At 42.9% G+C, this 25,584-nt stretch overlaps 1 protein-coding gene across 1 annotated transcript in view; it reads right to left on the reverse strand.

Annotated features, from left to right (window-relative positions):
* Positions 1–25,584, reverse strand: part of SH3BGRL2 (SH3 domain binding glutamate rich protein like 2) — a 55,965-nt gene that overhangs the window by 16,145 nt on the left and 14,236 nt on the right. Inside the window, exon 2 of the mRNA XM_059941751.1 lies at positions 6,787–6,972. Within this exon, the coding sequence (XP_059797734.1) occupies positions 6,787–6,972 (186 nt within the window). The remainder of the gene's footprint in view (positions 1–6,786; positions 6,973–25,584) is intronic.

Raw genomic sequence — 25,584 nt, forward strand, 5'->3', positions numbered from 1 at the left:
GTCTGCCCTCTGTCTCTCAGCTGAACTGTCCTCTCTTCATTAGACAGGACTTTACATGAGTAGCTCCAGCCACACATGCTACCTCACTTCACCTCTCGCCCCACCTTCACCCAGAGCCCACTTCTAAGTATCGGCATCCTTGGCCAAACATGCACCAGATCATCTTGATTATCTGAATGGTCATTGTGTTCTTCCCCCTTGATGGCAAATACACAAACTGGTTAGTGTGACCCCAGTCAAATAAAATTTGGCTGCATTCCCATTTCTAACTACAAGTTTTTTTTTTTTTTAATAAAATGAAAGAATTAATAAATTCATTCAGCAAAGTTGCAGGACAAAAAAACAACACATAAAAATCACTTGTGGGGGCTTCCCTGGGGGCGCAGTGGTTGAGAATCTGCCTGCCAATGCAGGGGACACGGGTTCGAGCCCTGGTCTGGGAAGATCCCACATGCCGCGGAGCAACTAAGCCCGTGAGCCACAATTACTGAGCCTGCGCGTCTGGAGCCTGTGCTCCGCAACAAGAGAGGCCGCGACAGTGAGAGGCCCGCGCACCGCGATGAAGAGTGGCCCCCGCTTGCCGCAACTAGAGAGAGCCCTCGCACAGAAACGAAGACCCAACACAGCCAAAAATAAATAAATTAAAAAAAAAAATCACTTGTGTCTGTATACACTAATAATACACAATTGGAAAAGGAAATTAGGAAAATAATTCTATTTACGAAAGCACCAAAAACGCCCACAAAACTTAGGAATAAACCTAACCAAGGTGGTAAAAGACTTGTACACTAAAAACTACAGAACATTGCTGAAAGAAATGAACGGGGACACAAAAAATGAAAAGACACCCATGTTCATAGATTGGAAGACTTAATATTGTTATGATGTCAATGCTACCCAAAGCAATCTAAAGATACAACATATTCCCTATCAAAATCCTAATGGCATTTTTTGCAGAAAGAGAAAAAAAAAAAAAACTCCTAAAATTCATACAGAATCTCAAGGGACCTCAAACAGCCAAAACAAGTTTGAAGAAGGACAAAGTTAAAGAAATCATACTTCCTAATTTCAAAACATATTACAAAGCGACAGTAATAAAAACTGTGGTACTGGCACAGACCAGTGTAACAGAATAGAGAGTCCAAAAAAATATAAACCCTCACATATATGGTCAAATGATCTTGAACAAAGGTGCCAAGACCACTCAATGGGGAAAGCACCGTCTCATCAACAAACGGTAACAGGAAACCTAGATATCCACACTCAAAAGAATGAAGTTGGACCCTTATCTTATACCATACACAAAAATTAACTAAAAATGAACTAAAGACCTAAACCTAACACCCCAAACTACAAAATTGCTATAAGAAAACATAGGGGAAAAGCTTCATGACACTGTATTTGGCAAGTAATGATTTCCTGGATATGACTTCAAAAGCACAGGCAACAAAAACAAAGACAGACAAATGGGACTACATTAAACTTAAAAACTCTTGTTCATCAAAAGATATAATCAACAGAGTGAAAGGCAACCTAAGAATGGGAGAAAATACCTGCAAAATACGTATCTGATAAGAGATTAGTATTCAGAATATACAAAGAACTCTTACAACTCAACAGCAAAAAGCCAAATAACCCAATTGAAAACTGGGCAAAGGACTTGAACAGACATTTCTCCAAAGATCATATACAAGCTCAACAACGCTAATCATCAAAGAAATGCAAATCAAAGCCACAGTGAGATATCACCTCACGCCCATTAGCATGGCTACTCTCAAAACAAAACAAAAACAGAAAATAACAAGTGTTGGCAGGGATGTGGAGAAGTTAGAACTCTTGTACACTATTGATGGGATTATAAAATGGTGTAACCACTATGGAAAACAGTACAGCAGTTCCTCAAAAAATTAACAGTAGAACTAGCATATGATGTAGCAATCCCACTAATATGTACATATCCCCAAGAACTGAAAACAGGATCTTGAAGAGATATTTGCAAACTCACGTTCATAGTAGCACTATTCACAATTGCCAAGGGGTAGAAGCAACCCAGAGTCCATCAATGGATGAGTAGAAAAACAAAATGTGATATATACATACAATGGAGATCTTAAAAAGGAAGGAAATCTTGTCACATGCTTCAATGCTATACGCTAGATGTTTGTATCCCCCCAAAATTCATACATTGAAATGCTGATGCCCAAAGACCTTTGGGAGGGGAGGAGGTCATGATAGCAGAGTCCTCATGGATGAGATTAATGTCTTTTATAAAAGAGGTCTGGGACTTCCCTGGTGGCACCGTGATTAAGAATCCACCTGCCAATGCAGGGGACACGGGTTCGATCCCTGGTCCAGGAAGATCCCACATGCCGCGGAGCAACTAAGCCAGTGCGCCACAACTACTGAGCCCGTGAGCCACAACTACTGAAGCCCATGTGCCTAGAGCCCGTGCTCTGCAACAAGAGAAGCCACCACAGTGAGTAGCCCCTGCTCGCTGCAACTAGAGAAACCCCGTGCACAGCAATGAAGACCCAACGCAGCCAAAAAAAACAAAAAGAGGTCTGAGAGAGCTCCCTTGCCCCCTTCACCACGTGAGGATACTACAGGAAGTTGGCAGTCTGCAACCTAGAAGAGGGCCTTCATCAGAACCCAATCCTAGTGTAACCCTGATCTTGGACTTAACTCTGAGAAATAAATTTCTATTGTTTGTAAGCTACCCAGTCTGTGGTATTTTGTTATAGCGCCTTAATGGACTAAAACATACAAGATGGATGAACCTTGAGGGCATGATACTAAGTGAAGTAAGATAGTCACAAAGGACAAATACTGGGACTCCCCTGGCGGTCCAGTGGTTAAGACTCCACGCTTCCACTGCAGGGGGCACGGGTTCGATCCCTGGTTGGGGAACTAAGATCCCGAATGCCTCATGGCGTGGCCAAAAAACAAAAACAAAACAAAACAAAACAAAGAAAACAAAGGACAAATACTACATGATTTCACTTTTATGAGGTCTCTAAAGTAGTCAAATTCATAGATATAGAAAGTAGAACGATGGTTATCGGGGGGTGGGGGGAGGGGACAAACAGGAGTTACTTAATGGGTATAGAGTCTCAGTCCTGGCAAGATGAAAAAGTTCTGCGGACCTGTTTTACAGCAATGTGAATACACTTAACATTACTCAACCGTACACTTAATAGTGGTTAAGACGATAAATTTTATGATATATATTTTTACCACAATAAAAAAATTTCAATAAAAAATAAGAAAAAATATAAAGAAATCCAAATTTTTTTTTTTTTCTTCTGAATGGGGAGGGAGAAAAGAAATGGGAGGAAATGTTTTCCTTTTGTGTAGATATGTGTGTTTTTATTTCTGGTGCATTCCACACATGCCAGTACCACAGAGAGAGAGAACAGAGCTTAAACCTTGAACATGAGGATCTGAGCTTTCTAAAATGAGAAGAGCCTAGGCGTTGGGATGCTGGCCTCTAGGAACCCATTTCCAGAGAAGAATCGTGCTTATGGTAGGACACTTCAGGGAAACACCAAGAACAACCAGTGTGCCCCAATAAGCGTTCTTGCCTACAAACAACTGAAATAGACACTGGCAACTTCAAAGGAAAAGAATGTATGAAGGTAGAGCGGGGAGCTCACAGAATCCACGTTAAGCCCGGAGGACCAGTTTAGAAAACAGGAGGAACTTCCGTGTCTGGGAAACTAAGAACACACCTAGGCCACACCCCCGGATCAGCCTCCTTAGGACACCAGCCACATGGTGTCCAGACACCAGGCTCTGCCTGGCCCCATCACCCCTGGACACTCACTGAGCCACCTCCAACTGACGCTGTGTTTTGGCATCATTTCCTCAGTGTCCAAATCTGGGGTGGGAAGAACTGATTGGACGTGCCAGGGAGCTTCCATTCGGTGGGGAATTCCTCCCAGTAGGCAGGATTTTCACGTGCTAAAGGAGAGAGAGAAGGCAGCTGTCCACACTGGTTAGCAAGCAGCTTGGCAGCTGTGTATGTCTCACATGCCTAGCTCATCCAGTTTAAAACAAAGTCATAAGTTTCCAGCCAATTCCGGGAAACAGGAGAACCTTCATGCTTACTGGATCCTGTCACTTGCAATATGGCGGGTTTCCACAGGTTATCCAACCAGATACGGCCACTCATAAACTATTACCGGGCGATGCAAGGTGGGATGCTTGAGGTCATGGTTCATTGCCCTCAAGTGCTTTTGCTTTTGTCAAAGTCGAATTTATTTGACCTTGATAAGAGCAGACGCTGTCTTCAGAACTCCTGCCAGAACAGACTATAAAGACAGAATGAATACACCAGCACTGCTGTCGCAACGGCCATGGGACTGACACTGCTCAAGCAGCCATTTATCTGGCACAGTTTAATCAATAGGGAAGCCTCTAGCCAGCTCCCAGACAGTCTACCTGAAAAAACTTCCATAGCCTCTATAGGGCAAAGATACACAGAGATGTAGAAAGTCATAAAGAGGTGAAAATAAAGGGAAGGAATTAACTTTATTTCACATCACGTTCTTTTTTATTCATTGAATACATTCCTCTACTCAAAGGGCTCTGAAGACTTTTGCTTTTATGGTGATAGAGTGAAGATGTCTCTGCCTCCTTCCTCTTGAGAGGGCTATGAAACAACAAGGATTAAAAAAAAAACCCAGCAACAACTCCACTTTTAAAATAAACTTAGGAGGGCTTCCCTGGTGGCGCAGTGGTTGAGAATCTGCCTGCCAATGCAGGGGACACGGGCTCGAGCCCTGGGCTGGGAGGATTCCACATGCCGCGGAGCAGGTGGGCCCGTGAGCCACAATTACTGAGCCTGCGCGTCTGGAGCCTGTGCTCTGCAACAAGAGAGGCCGCAATAATGAGAGGCCTGCGCACCGCGATGAGGAGTGACCCCCACTTGCCACAACTAGAGAAAGCCCTCGCACAGAAACGAAGACCCAACACAGCCATAAATAAAAAATAAATAAATAAAATAAACTTAGGAGATGTCAACAGCCCTGAACCATGTATGCAGGAAGTGGGTAGAGAAATGGAGAGGGAAGTCAAGAGCAGAGGTTGGTCAAACCTCAGTGTCTGCAGAGGCAGCATCGACAAGAAATAAGCTGCATTATTACGTAAGAATAAAGGTTATTATTTTTGTGGAATTTTTTTACATCATGATCTCGTATCAGGGAAAGTATATGGTAACCAAGAATGTATCCCATTCATGATTACAGAGTCTAGAAAATGTCCTTTTGTGCCTGCAGACCAAAATAAGATAATAGATGAAAATGTGTGTAAACTGTACGGTTCAAAATAAAGCTATGAGTCGAACAGTGCTAGAAAACTTAAAACAAAAATCCATCGGTTCTCTGTTCCTCAGACTTTGCGGCTGTGAAAACGCCTTTATTCTGGTCTTACAGCTGAATGGTAGTTTGGGTGGGTATAGAGTTTTAGGAGTACTTTAGAAACAGTGACAGATATCCTGGGAAGTAAGATAGATATTATCGTCCTTTGCTAAAGGTGAGAACATTGAGATATAAAGAGATAAGTGACTTTCCAAAGGTGTCAAGCCGACATAAAGTAGTACTAGAACTCAAATCTGTGTCCAGTGCCAGGTTCGGTTTTCTCTTCATGACATGGAAAAACGCTGGGCACAATCTTTATGGCTTTATGTTTCAGTATCTCATTCTCCCTCATGTTCTTGGAGAACTGTTTCCTTTCTAGCCTCCAAAAGCACTGTTATCCCTTTTCTCCACCCTAACGACCACCCAGTTATTTATTTCACCTTGAGCACCTCCGCCCTGTAGCCCCTTCCCCTTCTCCTGGCCATCCTTAAAGAACCGCAGTTCAGGTCTCGAGATAAACACTGACTCACATACTTAAAGCTACGGCAGAAAGCAAATCCTAACTACTCATTAGAGAGACATTTCTCAATTTTTTTTTTCTTAACCTAAGAAGTGAGAAGGAAAACAATTAGTCGAAAGTGCCTTCATCTTCTCAATGCCATGTACAGCAGGAAGGCATCTGATGTATTTTAGTTGTTCATAATGATCCATCTGGCTCATGATCATAAAAAAGTGAAACTCCGGTTTATCATCAGCCATGAGCAGTTTTTTACACTATAGAGAGATAAAGATGCAAGAATAATTACCTCGGGGCTTCCCTGGTGGCGCAGTGGTTGAGAGTCTGCCTGCTAATGCAGGGAACGCGGGTTCGCGCACCCTGGTCTGGGAAGATCCCACATGCCGCGGAGCAGCTGGGCCCGTGAGCCACAACTACTGAGCCTGCGCATCTGGAGCTTGTGCTCCGCAACAAGAGAGGCCGCGATAGTGAGAGGCCCGCGCACCGCGATGAAGAGTGGCCCCCGCTTGCCGCAACTGGAGAAAGCCCTCGCACAGAAACGAAGACCCAACACAGCCAAAAATAAATAAATAAATAAATTAATTAATTTTTTTTAAAAAAGAATAATTACCTCTTCCCCTCTGCCCCCCCAAATGTATTAATAAAAGAATACGTTTTAAAATGTAGAACACAGTAAACACACACATACGCCGCTTCCCTTCCCACCCCCTTTTCCCAAAGCAAACAGGAAGACATAGTCTGTGACCTTGGACTCAAACGCCCTCTCGAATTCACCCTCTGTTAGCCCTGTGGAACTGACCAGGTACTAGGTAAGGAGGTTAGTCTGCGTTGAAAAAAACCCAACTGCACTCCAGTTGACTCTGTTTTGAATCAGGCAAGGAAATGATGCGATAACAATCATTTGACACTTACTCCACAGTACCGGTCACCGTTAAATATCTGAGGCGGCAGAGGGTTGCCCTGAGCAGGCTTCTTCTCCGGGGGAATGTTCTTGTACATCCACTGCCTCTGCTCTTCTGACATCGTGATGTCCACCTCCTCAAACTCTATCTTGTTGGCTTCCAGAAATCTAACCACATCCTGCTGCTTCTTCTTTATCTGCAGAGAGAAGACAAACACATAAGGAGAAATGCTCCTCCAAAACCAAGTGGAAATATTTCCAATTTGAACTAGATTTGACAGCTCATTGCCAGAGGCCGCTGAGCCAAAAAAAAAAGAGGTGATTTTTGCAGACGGCACGCACTGCCCACTCCCTGGTGATCCAGCAGACGTCTCAGCAAGTGCTGACACAGTGATTTCTCCAAGGATTCTGGGGCACAACTCCGACGGTCTGGGAGGGACAGACGAGGTCTGAGGTGGGAGATGCACTTCGTTCTCAGGGGGGCCAGAACTACCCACTCCCACCCCCCCAGAAGTTGACATTTACAGTCACGAAAGCCCTCTCTGTCCCCAACCAATTGCAAACCACAGAGAGCCCATCGAGATGTCCACACTTCATGGATTCCTGGGAGCGGTGATATTTTTATTCCCCTCACCAGCCTCTTTCAGAAGATATTCCACAGCTGTAGCCACTGTCATGAAAGCATCCTTTCATCCACTCACAAGAGTAAAATGTTCTCCACTTCCAAGGTGAGAGTAAACAACAAGCTCCATCCTACTCTGAACTCTCTTTCTTAACCCTTCTTGTTCCCCTGACGTTTCATGTTTCCTCCTCCAGTCACTAGGGGTCAGGTATGCTCTTAAAGAGCTGCAAACATATGTGCAGGTTTTCCAAATGTTACCAATCTTCTTAACTGAAGGTACGTATTAACTCATTGAGATGCGGTGACAGTATTCAGTATCTTAACCACAGCATGTAAAACATGAGAAAACAAGTGTGCTTTTTCTAAACGATCCTGGGAAACCCGCATAAAAAACAAACCTAAGCGGTGAAGTAAATGTTATAATGGCCAAAGAAAAGAATCATTTTGAGAAGTGAAGCAGCTAGAAAGACCTCTGGACAAAGAAAATAAAATGCTGAAGAACAAACTTTCACAGACTGATTGCCCCAGCCAATCCCCTCCACCCCACCCTAATCCAACTCCCCCCCAAAAGCCTCAGTGACATGCGTCTCTGATCACTGGGTTCAAGTCTATGAATGACTAATGACGAGATGGCATAGTTAGTATGGACAGAAATAAAAGGCTGGCAAGAAAGGACATCTTTTAAGCTCAATAATATTATAAAAGGAGAGAATTACTGTATGGTTGTAAATCCAAGTTGAAAATGACATTATCTCCATTTCTTGAATTAAGCCATTTCTCATGTCTGAAAAAGTTAACTTTTTCTCCTCACTCATAGAATTTCAGAATATATATATTATTTTGTAACTTCAGTGTGCAAAAAAGTATCATCCATCCTACTTAATTTCCCCTTACAACTCGACCAGGTAGAGTTTATCGACCCTGAGGTTGAAAGCGTTCACCTATTTTTTTTTTTTTTTTAAATTGTATTTATTTATTTATGGCTGTGTTGGGTCTTCGTTTCTGTGCGAGGGCTCTCTCTAGTTGTGGCAAGTGGGGGCCACTCTTCATCGCGGTGCAAGGGCCTCTCACTATCGCGGCCTCTCTTGTTGCGGAGCACAGGCTCCAGACGCGCAGGCTCAGTAGTTGTGGCTCACGGGCCCAGTTGCTCCGCGGCACATGGGATCCTCCCAGACCAGGGCTCGAACCCGTGTCCCCTGCGTTGGCAGGCAGATTCTCAACCACTGCGCCACCAGGGAAGCCCCGTTCACCTATTTTGATCCAAGTCTTAGTGTGTGTTCTTATCAAGACAATCATGTCAGTGTCCTAAAATCCTTCTTTAGTGGGTCCCCACTGGCCTTTGTAAAGCAAACAAAAAGTTACCTACAATCCTACTATCCAGACAGCCACTGCCAAAATTTAAATAGAGGAAAGGGTCTGGATTGAATATCCATATTTGGAGCTCTACATACCCAGCACATTTCAATTGTTCAGGAGCATGATCAAAAATGAGACTTATCCATAGTCAAACCTTGGTTTTCCATATATGATGTACAGAAATATCCACCATGACCCCAAAATGCGGGTACTTAAAGGCTCAATATGAGGATAAATCAAGACACGTACACAGCTTCTCTACTCCCCCCCACCTCCTGGCCCTAAACACATAGGGACACACATACACACACACACACACACACACACACACACACACACACACACAGGGTATTTATTGCTGGACTATATAATCCCCTACAGCTCACCTGGTCTTTCCTTTCACACGATCACACCTGGTAAAAAACTGCACCTTGCCCCTTTCACTGAACAATAAATATATCATGAGCACTGCCCTCTGTCATTAAAAATTTTTCAGAAGCATGAATTTTAATATCTTCCTGGCAATTCCATCCTGTAGATGTACAGTTAACTATTACTCTATTGTTGAATACTTAGCATGCTTGTAGGTTTCACCACTAGAAATAATATCACGTAGTGAACATCTTCATGTATCTCTGATGGTATCGCTCAAGACTACTTCAGGACAAAGCCCTGTGAATGAAACCCAGGCGAAAGGGCAGAGACATTTCTCAGACTCCTGAAGGACTCAGGGTAAAACTGTCTCTCATCAAGGCCACCTCAATTTACATTACTGTTAGCAATGTCTCAGAGTGTCCATGTCTCAACACCCCTCCTCCATATAGCCAATATTTGAAAGTTACATCGTAGAATATTAAAATTCAAATGACGTAAGGTGATGGATGTTAACTAAACTAATTGTGGTAATCAATTCACAATATATACATACATCAAATCATTATGCTGTACACCTTAAACTTATACAAGTGTTGTATGTCGATATCTTAATAAAACTGGGAAAAAATGGTCGCTGTTTTAAGAGAAAAATTCAAATGCATCATTATACCCTATCAAGGCTCAGGAAGCAAAGGACAGTTCCTCACCAACACTGGTGATGGCTGATGATAGCGTGAGGAGCGAAATGTAAGTAATTATATCTGTATTTTAAGAGGAAAGCAGGAGAGGCACGACCAGCTTTGTGTTTCAAAGAGATCACTTTAATACTATGCAGCTTAAGAAGAAAAAAGCAGAAATTCCGTAAGTACTGTTAACACTGCTATGAAAAGGTCTCCAAGACGTATACATGGGGGAAAAAAAGAGCAGAACTGTAATATAGACTAGGCACATTAAAAAAAAAAAAATGGAGAAAAATAGGAACACTTCTGTATTTACTTGTATTTTCATTTTTTAGAAAAATGCTTGAAGGTTTATATAAGAAACTAACAAAAGCGGTTGCCTCGGGGGTGGGTGGGAACTGGGGGATGGGGACAAAGTGAGAGCAAGAGTTTTCACTCTGTGTGTGTAAACCTTTTGGAAAAGTGTGAATGTGTCAACATTCAAAAGATTAAAGAGAAGAAATTTAAGAGAGAAAGAAAGCCTCCCATAGAAAACAACCTGGAGGGGGGCAGTAGTCCATGGCCGCAGAGACCAGGGGCATTTCGTATAAATCAGCAGGACATGAAGCTGGACTTGGAGCGTTTTGTTACTTGCTGGCCTCCCTGACTGCTTACACTTAGAAGAAAGGCCAGATGATTAAAAAGAAAAGAAAAAAAAAAAGAGCTACAAATCCTTGTTCCCCCCACTTATTTACTGGGTGAGTTTGAGCAAGCTACTTAATCTCTCTATGCCTCAGTCTTTCCATCTTTAAAATGGGAATAATAGTGTTACCTGCTTCATTGGATTATTGTGAGGGTTATAGATAAATTATGTGTAGCTTACAATATTTATTGCCTGGCACATAACAGTGCTGTATAATGTCTTAATTATTATTGCTGAATTTGTTATTTGACATCACATTAAAAAAAAAATCTTTCAGAATGCAGTGTCAGGGGAACGTTCACTTTTTTGAGACAAGGTGAATCAAATTCTCATATTTTGCTTTGCTTTTGTTGAAGTCTAGAAATAAATTTAGCACATGTTCAAAATTTTTAAAAATTAAAAAAAAAAAAAAAAAAGAGCTAAGGCCACAGAAAATTAATACAATAGCAGGTCACCCAAATAAACAAAGGGGAGAAACTGTACTCCAGAGAAGGAAGTTTCAAGGGGATGTTTGTGACATTAGCCTCAGAAAGGAAGATGAGTCATGGCAGCAAGGCTGTTTTGAGATTTCCCAGGTGAACGCGGCTGGAACTGTGGAAGCCCAGGGATGTGCGTCAGGGACAGACCAGCGCAGGAGGTGGGACTGGGAGAAGCCGGGGTCGTAGGTAACGGAAGGGCTTCCCTCGTGGCAAGAGGAAGCCGTCAAGGGCACTGCACACAGGCTGGCAAAAACCCAGGGTTCAGATAACAATAACATATACCGTCACTTCCTTGACACAAAGAGTTTTATTTACGTTTCAACCGTTCTGAAACAAAACGCACCTTGCAATCAATATCAAAAGAAGTTTGGGGAGAGAAATTTGTGGAAGAGAAGTAAATTGTGGGGCGACAGTCAAGGCCTTCACCCATGTCAATTTAGCCATGGGTGACGGCACCTGTAACTCATGTGACTGTTTTTTTTTTTTCTTCAAACACACTTAGAAGCCATGGCAGATAACGCTATTTATCCAGCAGCCCATCTCCCTTTCTTTCTTAATAACCGAAGCCTGATTTTGTTTTAGAAAGCAATGTGCTCAGCTACAAAACCTTGTTGACCCAACTCCTCTGCAGCTAGGGGTGATCACAGAACACAGTGCTGGCCAGTGAGATGTGAGGCAGCTGCTCCTTGGGAAGGCTCCACCTAATGAATGAAAAGACGAAGCCCATTTTGCACTTGGTCACTCTTCTCTCCCTTCTCTCTTGCAGAAATGCACCCGTGGTGCCCGGAGGTGCAGAACGCATTTGGCAATTGTGAAAACCAACACCATATGCAAGAATGGCGGCGGTCAAGCAGGATGACAGGAACCTGGGTTCTTGATGACATCTTACAGCTGCCACACGAGTCTTGTGCAGCCCACTCTAAACCTTCTGTGTTAGACAAACAGACCCCTGATTAGTTAAGCCACTTTTTAGCAACTTTTCTAGAGCTTGCAACCCAATGCAATGCTACTTGGAAAACTCTTAATTGCGACATAAAATGCCTTCGGCAATACTGTAGTATGATGGATTGAAAATAAAAGCTATTATTGCACAGCAGAGCCTAGAAATAAAAGCTGTAAGACATACATTTCATATAAGTGAAATGAGGATCTGTCACTGGATAAACAGATGAATTTTCATTCTTTTCTTTGTGAAGCAACAGCAAAGTTGTTGGACCTAAAACAGGCAGATATCTGCAAAAGCATGAGTTGCATTCCACCTTATCTTTCCAACGTACACCATTACACGTCATTCAAAGCAATTAAGGGGACGGACACTGTTAAATCTCTTGGGCTCTATCGCAGGGAGGCCCACAGGCCAATTCTAGCCCACTAACTGTGTTTTTATGGCCCACAGCCAAATATAGTCTTTATCTTTTTAAATGGTTGGGGGGAAAAAAAAATCAAAAGAATAACAGTATTTCATGACATATAAAAATTCTATGAGATACAAATTTCAGTGTCCATAAGTAAAGTTGCATTGGAAGACAACTACATCCTTTCATTTACATATTCTCCCTGGATGCTTTCGTCCCAGAGAAATTAGCATAATTGAGCCATTGTAACAGAGGCTGTACCGTTCCCAAAGCCTAAAGTATTTAACAGCTGCCCTTTTCAGAAAAAGTTTGCCAACTCTACGCTAGATCACAGATCTTCATTTCCGGCTCAAAGCTCACTTTCTCAGTGAGGCCTTCCCTGCCTATGTGATTTTACACTTTTACCAGCCTCTCTCCCCCAAAACTCCCTATTCCCTTTCAATGCTTTATTTTACCATAGCACTTAGCGTCTGACATACTGTTGTTTTACACATTTGTTTGTCCACCTCGTCCTACTAGAACATAAATTCCACAAGGGCAGGGGACTTTTGTCTGCTGTTCTGTTCACTGCTGGATCCCTCGGGTCTAGAACGGTATCTGGCACGGTACAGACACTCAGTAAACGGTTGTTAATGAACAGCCAGGATTTTCACAAGTACGAGGACTAGTGTCACAGCAGTGCAGATTCTTCCATCATGAGGATGAGATACCTCAAGTACCACCCCCTTGGAGAGCCCTCTCTTGCCACCTAAGCTGAAGTTTTCTTAGTTAAATTTATTACAATTTTATTTATCTGTTTACTTGTTTTTATGCTCACCTCTTGCTCCAGAATGTCAGCTCCGTAAGCACGGGGCCTGGCGTACAGGAGGCTCTCAGAAAATATTAACTGAGTGGATGATTCAAGAATTATTACCCCAGTGCTGAACATCAAAGTTTTCCAGGTGATATTCGAGAGATCAAACTAAATTGATAATTTAATTTAGGAACAAATGTAAAACTGAAGCTTAGGCAAACAGGAAAGTAGATCAAACACCAATATTTCTCAGTGAATACTAAAGCTGTATGAATTTAAAAAGGAGTGTGTCTAGGATGTTACATGAAACAGTAAACACACTAAATAATTCCGAAGAATCTTTGGACCCCGAATGTGAAAAAGGCTTCCCTTCTAAAATTGACACTGACATTGAAGTAGGAAGTTGGATGTGATTCTATGTGTAAATAAATGCTATTGTCAGTTAATTTTTAAAACTGCAAGTGCATAATGTAGTATTTTGTTTTGCCCAAGTGTTTTTTTATGAGATTGTTGATATATTTGCAAATTGATAACTGAAAATCAAGCAACTATGTTGGTACTTCCCCGACCCTGCTTCCAACTGCTACCATAGAATTCTATCACCCCCTACCACTTTCCCCCCGATATTTCCAGGAGCTCTGAAGTGAGCTCCCCACATGTGCTCCGAAGCAGCCTTCTCGGCCACTGCATTGGTTAAGTGCTATGGCCTGAACGTGTCACCCCAAAACCCCTATGTTGAAACCTACCCCCCAAGGTGATGGCATCAGAAGGTGAGGTTAATGGGACGTAATTAAGTGATGAGGGTGGAGTGTTCTTATGAAAGAGGCCCAGGAGCTCTCTTGCTCCCGTCCACAATGTGAGGACACAGCCGAAAGACTGCAGTCTGCTACCCAGAATTGGGGTTTCCCCAGCACCCAACCATGCTGGCACCCTGACCTTGGACTTCCAGCCTCCAGAACTGTGAGAAATCCCTGTTGTTTCTGAGTCACCCAGCCTGTGGTATTTTCTTACAGCAGCCCAAATAGACTAAGACAATAAAACTTAACCCTTTCAACTCCAGGGCCCTGCAGGACCCAGATCTGCTGAAGACCCAAGCCCTGACGCACCGGCCCTGGTGATAAGCTGTCTGGGCTCGTGCTGCTGAATCTGCTGATGTAGCATGAACACTCAGTGACCCATGCGAATCTTAGTGAAGACGCTGGTAGCTTTCACTGGCAACCTCCTGACTCCAGCAATCCCTAGGGACTGGATCAGAGGCCAGGCTAACTAAATTCTACTGCACTTGACTTACACTTACCCCCTATTCTCAGGCACTGAGTGCAAGTAAACTTGCACTTCTCCACTCTCTCTTCGCGTAGGACTAGTTCTTACCCAGAAGGCTGCCAGTTAACTTATGTAATTAAGCAGCCCCTGCCAGATTCTTCCAGACGCTTCCAGACGTGTCTAATCATGTTTGAATTCCGGGGTGAACACAGCGGAGGCTGTACCCTGGGACCTTGGGAGTCACTAGTAAATAAAGACATTATCAATTTGAATAAGATAGGGCTTGTTTTTTTTTCTAACTGAGATTTAATGTGAGCAATTGTGGGAAAGCAAGTGTAAAGACAAAGCACAAAAGAAGAATGAAATAATGCCATTTGCAGCAACATGGATGGATCTAGAGATTATCATACTAAGTGAAGTAAGTCAAACAGAGACAAATATCTTATGATATCATTTATATGTGGAATCTAAAAAAAATGATACAAATGAACTTATGTGTATACAAAACAGAAAGAGACTCAGACATAGAAAACTTACAGTTGCCAAAGGGGAAAGGAAAAGGTGGCGGGGAGGGATAAATTATGAAGTAACATATACATACATCTATATGTAAAATACGTAAACAGCAAGGACCTACTGTACAGCACAGGGAACTCCACTCAATATTTTGTAATAACCTATATGGGAAAAGAATCTGAAAAAGAATACATACATATTATATATATAATACATATATATATACACACACACACACACACACACACATATGTATATCTTGAGTCACTTTGCTGTACACCTGAAACTAACACAACATTGTAAATCAACTATACTTCAATTAAAAAAAAAAAAAAAGACAAAGCACAGATGGCAGACAACAAGAAAAACTGGAAAAAAAGAGAAGTATGTATTTTAGAGTTAGACTGTCCTGGTTTTAACCCTGGCCCTGTCAGTCGAGTAGCCTTGGAGATATTACTAAGCTTCTCTTTTGGCCTTAGTTTCCAAATCTGTGAAATGGACCCACGATCTTTTTTCACAGGTTTATTGGGAGGATTAAATAAGAAAAGAGCTAAACAGTAATAGGCACTGCTCAATTGTTTCATTCGTTCAAGCATGTTAACTTTTCTTTCTTTGCCCTAGATGTGGCCTTCTGCAAAAAATATAAAGTAACTTCATAGAGCTTTCAAAGGCTTTAGGTATTGGATGTAACACTTCTTCATTTCACCTTTCACACTTCAAATACACAGTTTTCTTTCTTCTGACTTGAGGCAGATGTAAGGCTGATTAAGGCCTTTTATGTCTGTCACAAGGAAAAAGTCAAAGGCAGTCAGAGGAAAGAGGACAGAGAGGACAGATTTTCTTATAACTTGATAAGACTTACAGAGGAGGGGCTGGACTAGACCTGGAGGGGTAGGGGGCCCGAAGACAACTCCTCCTTCCAAATAAAAAGGGAAGAAAGGTCTGATGATCTTTTCTGGGGCAAAGACACAGGAACTTCCAAGCAATTGAGTAGGGTACCTCGAAGATCTATCGTTCCATGGCAAATTCTTTAACTAATACCACACTGTTGGACTCACTAGGCATTATATTCTCATAAAGAGGATGCAAATGGCAGGCGATAGACTAGTTACCCCAAGCTATTCACTACCTCTCCTGTGAAGACTAGACGGTGAAAGCCCCGTGTTCCCAGCCACCGTTGCAGCTGGGAAGTCACTGACCCAGAGCCCACTGCTAAGCTGGGGGCCAAAGTCCAATGGGTGGAGCTTCTGCACGAGGCTCTGCTCTCCTGCTGAAGCTAATGGATCAATACCAGGGCCCTCTGTCCCTGCCCTCCCTCCCTCTTCCTGCTTGGAACCTTGGTGTGAGTGCTGGAGGTGCAGGGGCCGCATTTCCACTACGAGGCAACAAGCATCAGGAAAAGGCCAAGAGGATCCCAGAAATACAGGCCCTGAACAAATCAGTCTCCAGACTTACCTGGAGAGACCAAAACACCTCTGTTCACTTAAGTTCACGTTACTCAGGTTCTCTCTTACCTGCAAACGACACAACCCTCCCCTAAAACACCCACCGATATGTTTCCTTGCTGGGGAGCAGGACGGGGTGTAGAAGAAACCCCAACAAGCCACGGGCTCACTGGCAACATTCAAATGCTGTTTAACTCAACATGAGATTACACGTAAAGTGCTGTGCCTCTGGTGTCTATTTCAGTCTGTCTTACTAGAAAGCAAATACCAGGCTACCAAGCCGAAGATAACAATGAGAGAGGCTGTCTTGCAAGAGATTGAAACTTGAGTTTTAGGGAATCAGAGTGTCAGAAAGAGGAACTGTGAACTACAGGGCAATTTCTGAAAGAATCATTATTATATGTTGTAAATTAAAGCAATAAAATTTCAATGATGGAAAAGATTGTGCTTTTTGGTCTGTGTATCATTAGCACAGTCACTGGTACTTACTAGGCCCTCCATATGTTTGTATTAAACAAATAAACATTATTGAGCTTGAATAAATACTTTTAACATATTTTCTTTTTAACCAGTAAATACTCTGGATCCTGTTTTCTTAACCAACTTGCATTGGCTTCTTTTTTCCATGTTTATAATGTTAAGTCGTCTTTTCAATTAAAAAATAATATCATCCTGAAGTAATTATTTTTTATATTACCTTCCAAGGATTCAACATTCAGAAACAGACTTTATATGGTTGCCATAATAACATACACATTTTGGGTAGAATGTTTTGGTTGTATTACAAATATTTTCTGCTTTTATAATCTTCATAGTTATCTTATTGCATGCATGGATTCTATTAAGTATTTAACTCTAATGTTTAGAACATTATGCAACCATTGGAAATTTAAGTATATTCTAGATACATTTTTCTTTTATAAAAAAAGAAGGCTGGGGCTTCCCTGGTGGCGCAGTGGTTGAGAGTCTGCCTGCTAATGCGGGGGACACGGGTTCGAGGCCTGGTCTGGGAAGATCCCACGTGCCGCGGAGCAACTGGGCCCGTGAGCCACAACTACTGAGCCTGCGCGTCTGGAGCCTGTGCTCCGCAACAAGAGAGGCCGCGATAGTGAGAGGCCCGCGCATCGCTTTGAAGAGTGGCCTCCGCTTGCCACAACTAGAGAGAGCCCTCGCACAGAAACGAAGACCCAACACAGCCATAAATTAATTAATTAAAAAAAAAAAAAGTGGGACTCCTGATATTCATCCCACTTAAAAAAAAAAAAAAAAAAGGCGGCTGTTCCAAACGGGCTGACATTTTTCATGATGACAAATGATATCAATAGTAAGCTACCTAACAGATAATAAAACACACAGAGATGCTCACACACACCCCCTCTTCTTTCTTGATTTGTCCCTTCAAAGTAAAGATGATACTTTATCAGTTAACTATTTCACAAAATGGATTTTAGGAAATGTTTGATATTATTGTTTTGTTACTGAAAACAATGCTTGTTGTCTATAAAAGCTGTCACTACGAAAACCTAGAAACATTATTTTCTAATCTACTAAAAGTCTTTCAAATGAAAAATTTCAGTGAGTTTTTTTAATGTAAAAATCTAACGTCTTTCAATTCGTTTTCAGGAACAACTAATTGACATCAGGGAAGAGAGTAGGATTGCAACTACGAAATTTTCACCACTTTCGCATTACTGATGAATGAGACCAGAAAAATGATTATCCCTGTCCTTTAATTCTAATGGTGCTATCCTCCATTTGCATATCCTTTATAATCTGCTTTCTCTTGACACTAACACTTTGAAGACATCACATACTTCCACATCTTCAACTGTCACCTCTATGGAGACATATCTAAAATTTGCATTTCAAAATTGGCCTCCTTCACAAGGGCCAATCCACAGTGCCAAAGCCTTTCTGGAAATGTATGCTTAAACGTCCCACCATCACCTCAAACTCCACTGCTAAAACAAAACAACAAAACCAGGTTTTGACAAGGTTTTGTTGTCATAAGATCAACCTACCAATCTACCTCCTTCTCCTAACGTCCCTGTTTCTGTTAACAATACATCACTGTGTTGATGGTTCATCATGACCACAGACCAGCCTGTGAGTCCAACACTTAACACTGTTCCAAAAATAACCTACCTAAAGGAAAGCCTTCACACACACACACACACACACACACACACACACACACACTCTCCCTCTCTCCCCCACTCTGTTTCAGACGAAGAGCCTCTCCTATCTCAGTCTGGTAGCACTAGAACAGGAATGGTGTAGAGAAGGTACTGGAATTGTGACTTTGATGTCCTCGAGGGGCCCTGGTTCATCTGTGACTTCTTCCATGACAGTTAGAACATCTGATGATGATGTCAAGGGCAGTGGCCTGACCCCCATAGGGGCCACTTCATTTTGATTTGTGTTCTAGTTCTGGACAACCAGCAAGGGATGGATCTGTCACCTCGGGCAAGTTACTTCTTCAATCAAAGCCTCAGCTTCCTCATCGGTGAAATGCAGATCAGAATTTAGGGCAGACGGTGGTGACGAAAATTAAATGACGTAATGTTCTTAGTGCACAGCACGTAGGGAAAGAGCTCAACACACATTAGTCACTATTATTATTACACTTTTTTTTTAAAGTATTTATTTATTTATTTTTGGCTGTGTTGGGTCTTCGTTTCTGTGCAAGGGCTTTCTCTTAGTTGCGGCAAGTGGGGGCCACTCTTCATCGCGGTGCACAGGCCTCTCACTGTCGTGGCCTCTCTTGTTGCGGAGCACAGGCTCCAGACGCGCAGGCTCAGTAGTTGTGGCTCACGGGCCCAGTTGCTCCGCGGCATGTGGGATCTTCCCAGACCAGGTCTCGAACCCGTGTCCCCTGCATTAGCAGGCAGATTCTCAACCACTGCGCCACCAGGGAAGCCCTATTATTACAGTTTTAATTCTAAGGCCACAGACCTCATCGGCTATTCTGCTCTTTGGCAAGCTTACTCTCCTGCCAATCACTGAGGACACCTGGGCCCAGTACAACGCCATTCCTTCAGTGAGTCTCTCATTTGTTCACTCCAGAAGGACATTCTGCGGGTCGAGCAGGTGCCAGGCACCGTGCTAGGCTTAGTGGGTACACACCTGCCCCTGCCTTCCTTCAGCTCGCCCCCAGGAAAGCTGGGAGTTACAGGGAGTCGACAGAGTTACAGGGAGTCAAAGCACTGACCGTGCCCAAACTATAAAACTAGGTAACGCAGAGAGGACTGATAAAAAGAAATGTTCACAGACTGAGACATGGGGAAGTCATTCTGGCTTTCCCGTGAGTTACATCGAATTTTATGCTGACTAAAATAGACTGTGGCCTATCAAACATACATTGTACATCTGCTTTAATTATTAGAGAAAAGGACACATTGATTAAAAGTAAAGAATGTCCATGTCAAAAATAGAGATGAAATGCCTCTCTTCCTGGGATGCCAATGCTGGTCCTCCTTTGAGGATAAGACTCCCTTCCCAGGGGCCAAGGCCATGCTGACTTGCTGGGTACTGGCCGGAATGTTCTCTTTCTGAAACCTGGAAGAAATGTAACGCTGACTAGTTTAATGTTCTTTGTTCTGACAAGACGTAACACTGTGCTGGAAACCCTGCTTCTGCAGGGCAGTTTCTCAGAGTCACCTGGCAAGCCGGGCTTCCGGCTAGTCCTCAGTTTGGCTCAAATAAAACTCTTTCCTATTCTTACGAATGATTGTTTATTGAGTATTTCCATTGACAGGACCCACTCTCTGGGAACATACCCTTTGGTAAAAATGGGTTTCCCTTTAGAAGTGAGCATGATTGCTCTCACGCTGGCACATACTCTGCGAGGCTGTACCCTCGTGCCAACCCTGTCGTCCTCCCATCCTGCGAGGCAGCCTACAAGGGACGAGGGCAGGACGGGGTCCCCTCAGGCACACGCTGCACGGAGCTCGTCACAGCCTAACACGCCTCAACTGCCCAGGCCAGACTCCCCAAACCCAGGAACAGACAGGCGCTGTCCCTTGCTGTGTGTTCACGAGAGTAACCTTTTGGACTTTCCCGTCTCTGCTGCAATACAGGGACTGAGAAAAGGAATGCTAGAGTTAAAACTAGAAAGTGCCGGTGGGGGGAGGGAAGGACCGGGAGTTTGGGGTTAGTAGATGCAAACTATTACATATGGAATGGATAAACAACAAGGTCCTAATGTATAGCACAGGGAACTATATTCAGTAACCTGTGATAAACCATAATAGAAAAGAATATGAAAAAGAATGTATATATATGCGTATAACTGAATCACTTTGCTGTACAGCAGAAATTAACACAACATTGTAAATCAACCATACTTAAATAAAATAAATTTAAAAAAAAAATCTAGAAAGTGGAACAGGGAGAACCACAAATGTCAGACAAGAGGAATTAACAAATGTCCCCATGGCTGTCCTCTAGGACTAAAAGTCCGTCTGGCGTATTTTTTTTTTTTTAAGTATTTTAATTAATTAATTAATTAATTTTATTTTTGGCTGTGTTGGGTCTTCGTTTCTGTGCGAGGGCTTTCTCTAGTTGCGGCAAGCAGGGGCCACTCTTCATCGCGGTGTGCGGGCCTCTCACTATCGCGGCCTCTCTTGTTGCAGGGCACAGGCTCCAGACGCGCAGGCTCAGTAGTTGTGGCTCACGGGCCTAGTTGCTCCGCGGCATGTGGGATCTTCCCAGACCAGGGCTCGAACCCGCGTCCCCCGCATTGGCAGGCAGACTCCCAACCACTGCGCCACCAGGGAAGCCCGTCCGGCGTATTTTTAAACTGATAACCAACATCAATTTTTTAAGCAGATAACCAACATCAATTTAAGCACCTGTTTATTTGGAGTCACAGTTTTGGAATCACAGATTAAGATCAAGAAGATGTAATTAAATCCAATCACTTCATTTAGTTCCCTAACCGAAACTTAGCCAGGTGTCAGCAGAGTTTATGGTCTACGGTTCTTGGGTTTAAAGAAATATTTTAGAACTGACCAAAGAGAGGTTCCAGCTGTCCTGCCACTGGCAGAATGATTCTTCCAGTGAACTCGAATCTAATCTGCCACTAACAAAAATGTTACCTGTTATTTTCTTTTCTTTTTTAAATTTAATTTATTTTATTTATTTATTTTTAGCTGCATTGGGTCTTCGTTGCTGTGCGTGGGCTTTCTCTAGTTGCAGCGAGCAGGGGCTACTCTTCGTTGCGGTGTGCAGGCTTCTCATTGAGGTGGCTTCTCTCGTTGCGGAGCACAGGCTAGCGGAGCACAGGCTCTAGGTGCACAGGCTTCAGTAGTGGTAGCACACGGGCTTCAGTAGTTGTGACACGTGGGCTCAGCAGTTGTGGCTCACAGGCTCTAGAGCGCAGGCTCAGTAGTTGTGGCGCATGGGCTTAGCAGTTGTGGCGCGTGGGCTTAGCTGCTCCACGGCATGTGGGATCTTCCCGGACCAGGGCTCGAACCCGTGTGCCCTGCATTGGCAGGCGGATTCTTAACCACTGTGCCACCAGCGAAGTCCTACCTGTTATTTTCTGATTGTGAACTGGTATTTTCAGAATAGCGTAGGCAAGTCCCTTCACACTCCAGATCATAGGTTACTGAAACAATATTTGCTTCTAATTCTTGGTATAACTTTAAAAGACAGCCTAGTAAGACTCAAGAGAATAGAATTAAAGTGAAAAAGATAAAGGAGTCAATAAAATTTGCTATCTCAAATTTAATAACTTTATTCTTCAAAACTACCATTAAATATTTAATCCCATGTGATCACTCATTCATGTTAAAAAACTACAGTCAGTGTCTTTCACAGCCTTCCTCTCTCTACAAGCCCTGCACCACGAGCTACATACAGCAGGCATAGGGTCTTCCAGTTTCCTAGAAATCATGAAGTCATCTCCTCTTCTTTGTTCTTCTCTCTTTCCTTCAGCTGCCAAGCCCTGAAACTTCTACCACTCCCCTTATCTTGCTGATTTCACCCCATTTCTACAAGTCTTATGCTGCTGCCAGCCACACCTGCAGGGACTTTACTGTCCTGCCCACTCCCCTCTAAAGGCAGGCGAGAATGTTCTTCTCAAGCACACACCACTGCCGTTTTCAGATCTTTACAATTCCTCATTGGCTCTCGATTTTAAAACATAAATAAATAAATAAAAAATGTAAGACAGCTCTACCGTCTGCTGCTCCTAGATTCTCAGGCCTCTCACCAGTGGTGTCCTGTGTCTCCATCTCACCTTCAGAACCCTGGATCACACCCTACAGCCGAGCACCTCACCTCATGCCGGCGGTCCTTTCAGAATTGGCCGCGAGCCTCAGATCTCTTCTCTCCTCTCACCAAACACTCCATCTCTTTTCTCTAAACTATGGAAATTCACCCGTGTGCTCGGAAAGACACACACCTGAGTCCAAACACCTTGCTTACCTCTTTATTTTTCACCTTTTCAGACATTTTTTTATTTTTATATAGTTAGACACGTTAACATTAATATTATGGTTCTAGATGTGTATGGCGTGTCTCCCGAGAGTATTTTCCACGTAGTATGTACTCAAACGTCATCTGATAGGTTGTCCCCGAGGGTTGCTTGAAAGAGTAGGTTCCAGGGGGAGGAACAGGTGATTAACATTTACCCACATATTAGAAAACCAGGAAATTCAGAAGATCTAGTGATGGCACCACCACCCACTCACCTGCCCAACCCAGAAACTGGGATTCCATCTTTGACTCTCCCTGATGATACAATTAATCATCAAGTCATTAATCATCAAGTTTCTGCTTTCAAATTTTTTTCTTGAACCCACCCATGTTTCTCCAGTTTCACTCCCACTAGCCCATGCCAAGCTATCATCTCTGGTCAACCTGTATCTTCCTGTATCTTCTTCTGGCCCGCTTTCCCCCAAAGCCACTTTTCACAGAGAAGCTAAAATGAATTTTTTAAAAATTTTATTTATTAAAAAAATTTTTTAAAATTCTTATACAATTTTAAAAGGTTACTTTCCATTTACAGTTATTACAAAATATTGGCTATATTCCCTGCGTTGTACAATATATCCTTTTTAAAATGAATTTTTAAAATAAGCATAAACATAACGGTTTCAGATCTCTGCTTAAAAACCTTCCAGAAACTTCCCATTATCCTTGAAATGAAGGCAGAAACCATGCCCAGGCCCACGAGGCCCACCTCTGCAGCTCATGCCCCTCTCCCACCCACCCTGCAGCCGTGGCTCTCCACCCATAAGTTCACCTGGGTCACCTGGAGGGCTTGTCAAAACACAGACTGCGGAAAGGAGGTTGACTCCAAAGCCAACAGACTCTGATTTGGTAAGACTTGGATGGGGTTCAAGAATTTGCATTTCATATCCATCCAATGGAATGTTATGTGGCCGTATCAATGAACGAGGTACTGATACAGGGCACAGTAAGGACGAACCTTGAAAACATTTTGCTGAAGTGAAAAAAACTAGTCGTAAAGGACCATACATTGTAGAATCCCATTTATATAAAAATGTCCAGTGAATAGACTCATCTATAGACAGAAAGTAGATCAGTGGCTGTCGAGGGCTAGGGTGAGGAGGATGGGGGCACTGCAGGTATGGCTAAGGGGTGTGGGACTGGCATTTGAGGTCCCAGCTTCTGCATGTAACCTCGCACCTCTCCTCTCGCTACACTTAGTTCCTCACCACAGTGACTAACCCTTGCTTCCCACGCCTTGAATGCCCTCTTGACTTCTCAACAGTGAAGTCCTACCTCCTACAACGCCCAGCTTTGAGCCCACCTCTCACACAGTACCACCCCTGTCCAGAATATTCTCCACTTACTTCTTTTGAACTTCCAGAGAACACGACCCATATTCATCGTGTGTCTAAGAGCTACTAGCTCCTGTCGAGTCAAGTGATTTCAATTCTGGAGGGCAGGGAACTTATGCTATACCTCTTTGACTTTAAAGTACCCTATACCCTGCCTTGGAAAATGATAAACTTGCAGAAACAATGGACATGAAATTGCCAATGCCTAGACCGTGATCCTGAAATGAGCCATCTATTCTACAACTATTCAATGACCTGTCAACCTACTCTTTTGACAAAATGATAGAACTGAGACACCGAGACATTAGTTAAGGAACTTACCCAGCAGTTAGGACTAGAATCCACATCTCCTAACAAGCAGCCCCACATCCGCTTCCCCATTCTGCCAAGCGATTTACGTCTAGGAATTGGGAAACCAAGAATTCTAGTCCCAGAATATCATCCCAAACGAAAATACAAAGCCTTAAGTTCCATGCATTATTTCAAGCAACTAGTTTCAAGATATTAGCAAGGAAGCAGTTACTATTTAAAAATTAAGCATTCCAGAAACATATAATGCACCATGAGTCAGAGATGCAAAAACAGAAGGGAAGAAAAAAACTCACAAACACTTCAGATATTAAAATGATCAGATATGGAACATACAATAAGTATGTGCAACATGTTCAAAGAAAGAAAAGAGGGGTAATTAAAAAGTAAGTGGCAGGTGGAGCAACTAAGCCCGTGTGCCACAACTACTGAGCCTGCGCTCTAGAGCCCCACGAGCCACAACTACTGAGCCCGCGTGCCACAACTACTGAAGCCCATGCGCCTAGAGCCCATGCTCCACAACGAGAGAAGCCACCACAATGAGAAGCCCGCGCACTGCAACAAAGAGTAGCCCCAGCTCGCCTCAACTAGAGAAAGCCCGCACACAGCAACGAAGACCCAAAGCAGCCAAAAATAAATAAAGATAAAATAAATACATAAATAAATTACAAATAAATAAATAAATAAATAAAAGTAAGTGGCAGAAGGGGGTGGGGTGGGGGAAGGAAGGATTGGGAGTTTGGGATTAGCAGATGCAAACTATTATATACAGAATGGATAAACAACAAGGTCCTACTGAATAGCACAGGAAACTATACTCAATATCCTGTGATAAACCATAATGGAAAAGAATACATATATGTATAACTGAATCACTTTTCTGTACAGCAGGATTACCACAATATTGTAAGCCAACTACACTTCAATAAAATTTTTTTTAAAAAGTTCAAGTGGGAGGTGAAATTTCAGCAAACTAAAGTACTTCAAAGCTTCTAGAAAAGACATGAACAAAGGACCATGGCCACAGGCTAAGCCATCAGCCTCCACAACCTGACACCAGTGCCATCCAGGGGTCCAAACAGGAATCCAAATTATGAGTAGAGAGACACAGACCTACCAA

This window comes from Balaenoptera ricei, chromosome 12, assembly GCF_028023285.1.
Source record: "Balaenoptera ricei isolate mBalRic1 chromosome 12, mBalRic1.hap2, whole genome shotgun sequence".
In the NCBI taxonomy this organism is placed as follows: domain Eukaryota; kingdom Metazoa; phylum Chordata; class Mammalia; order Artiodactyla; family Balaenopteridae; genus Balaenoptera; species Balaenoptera ricei.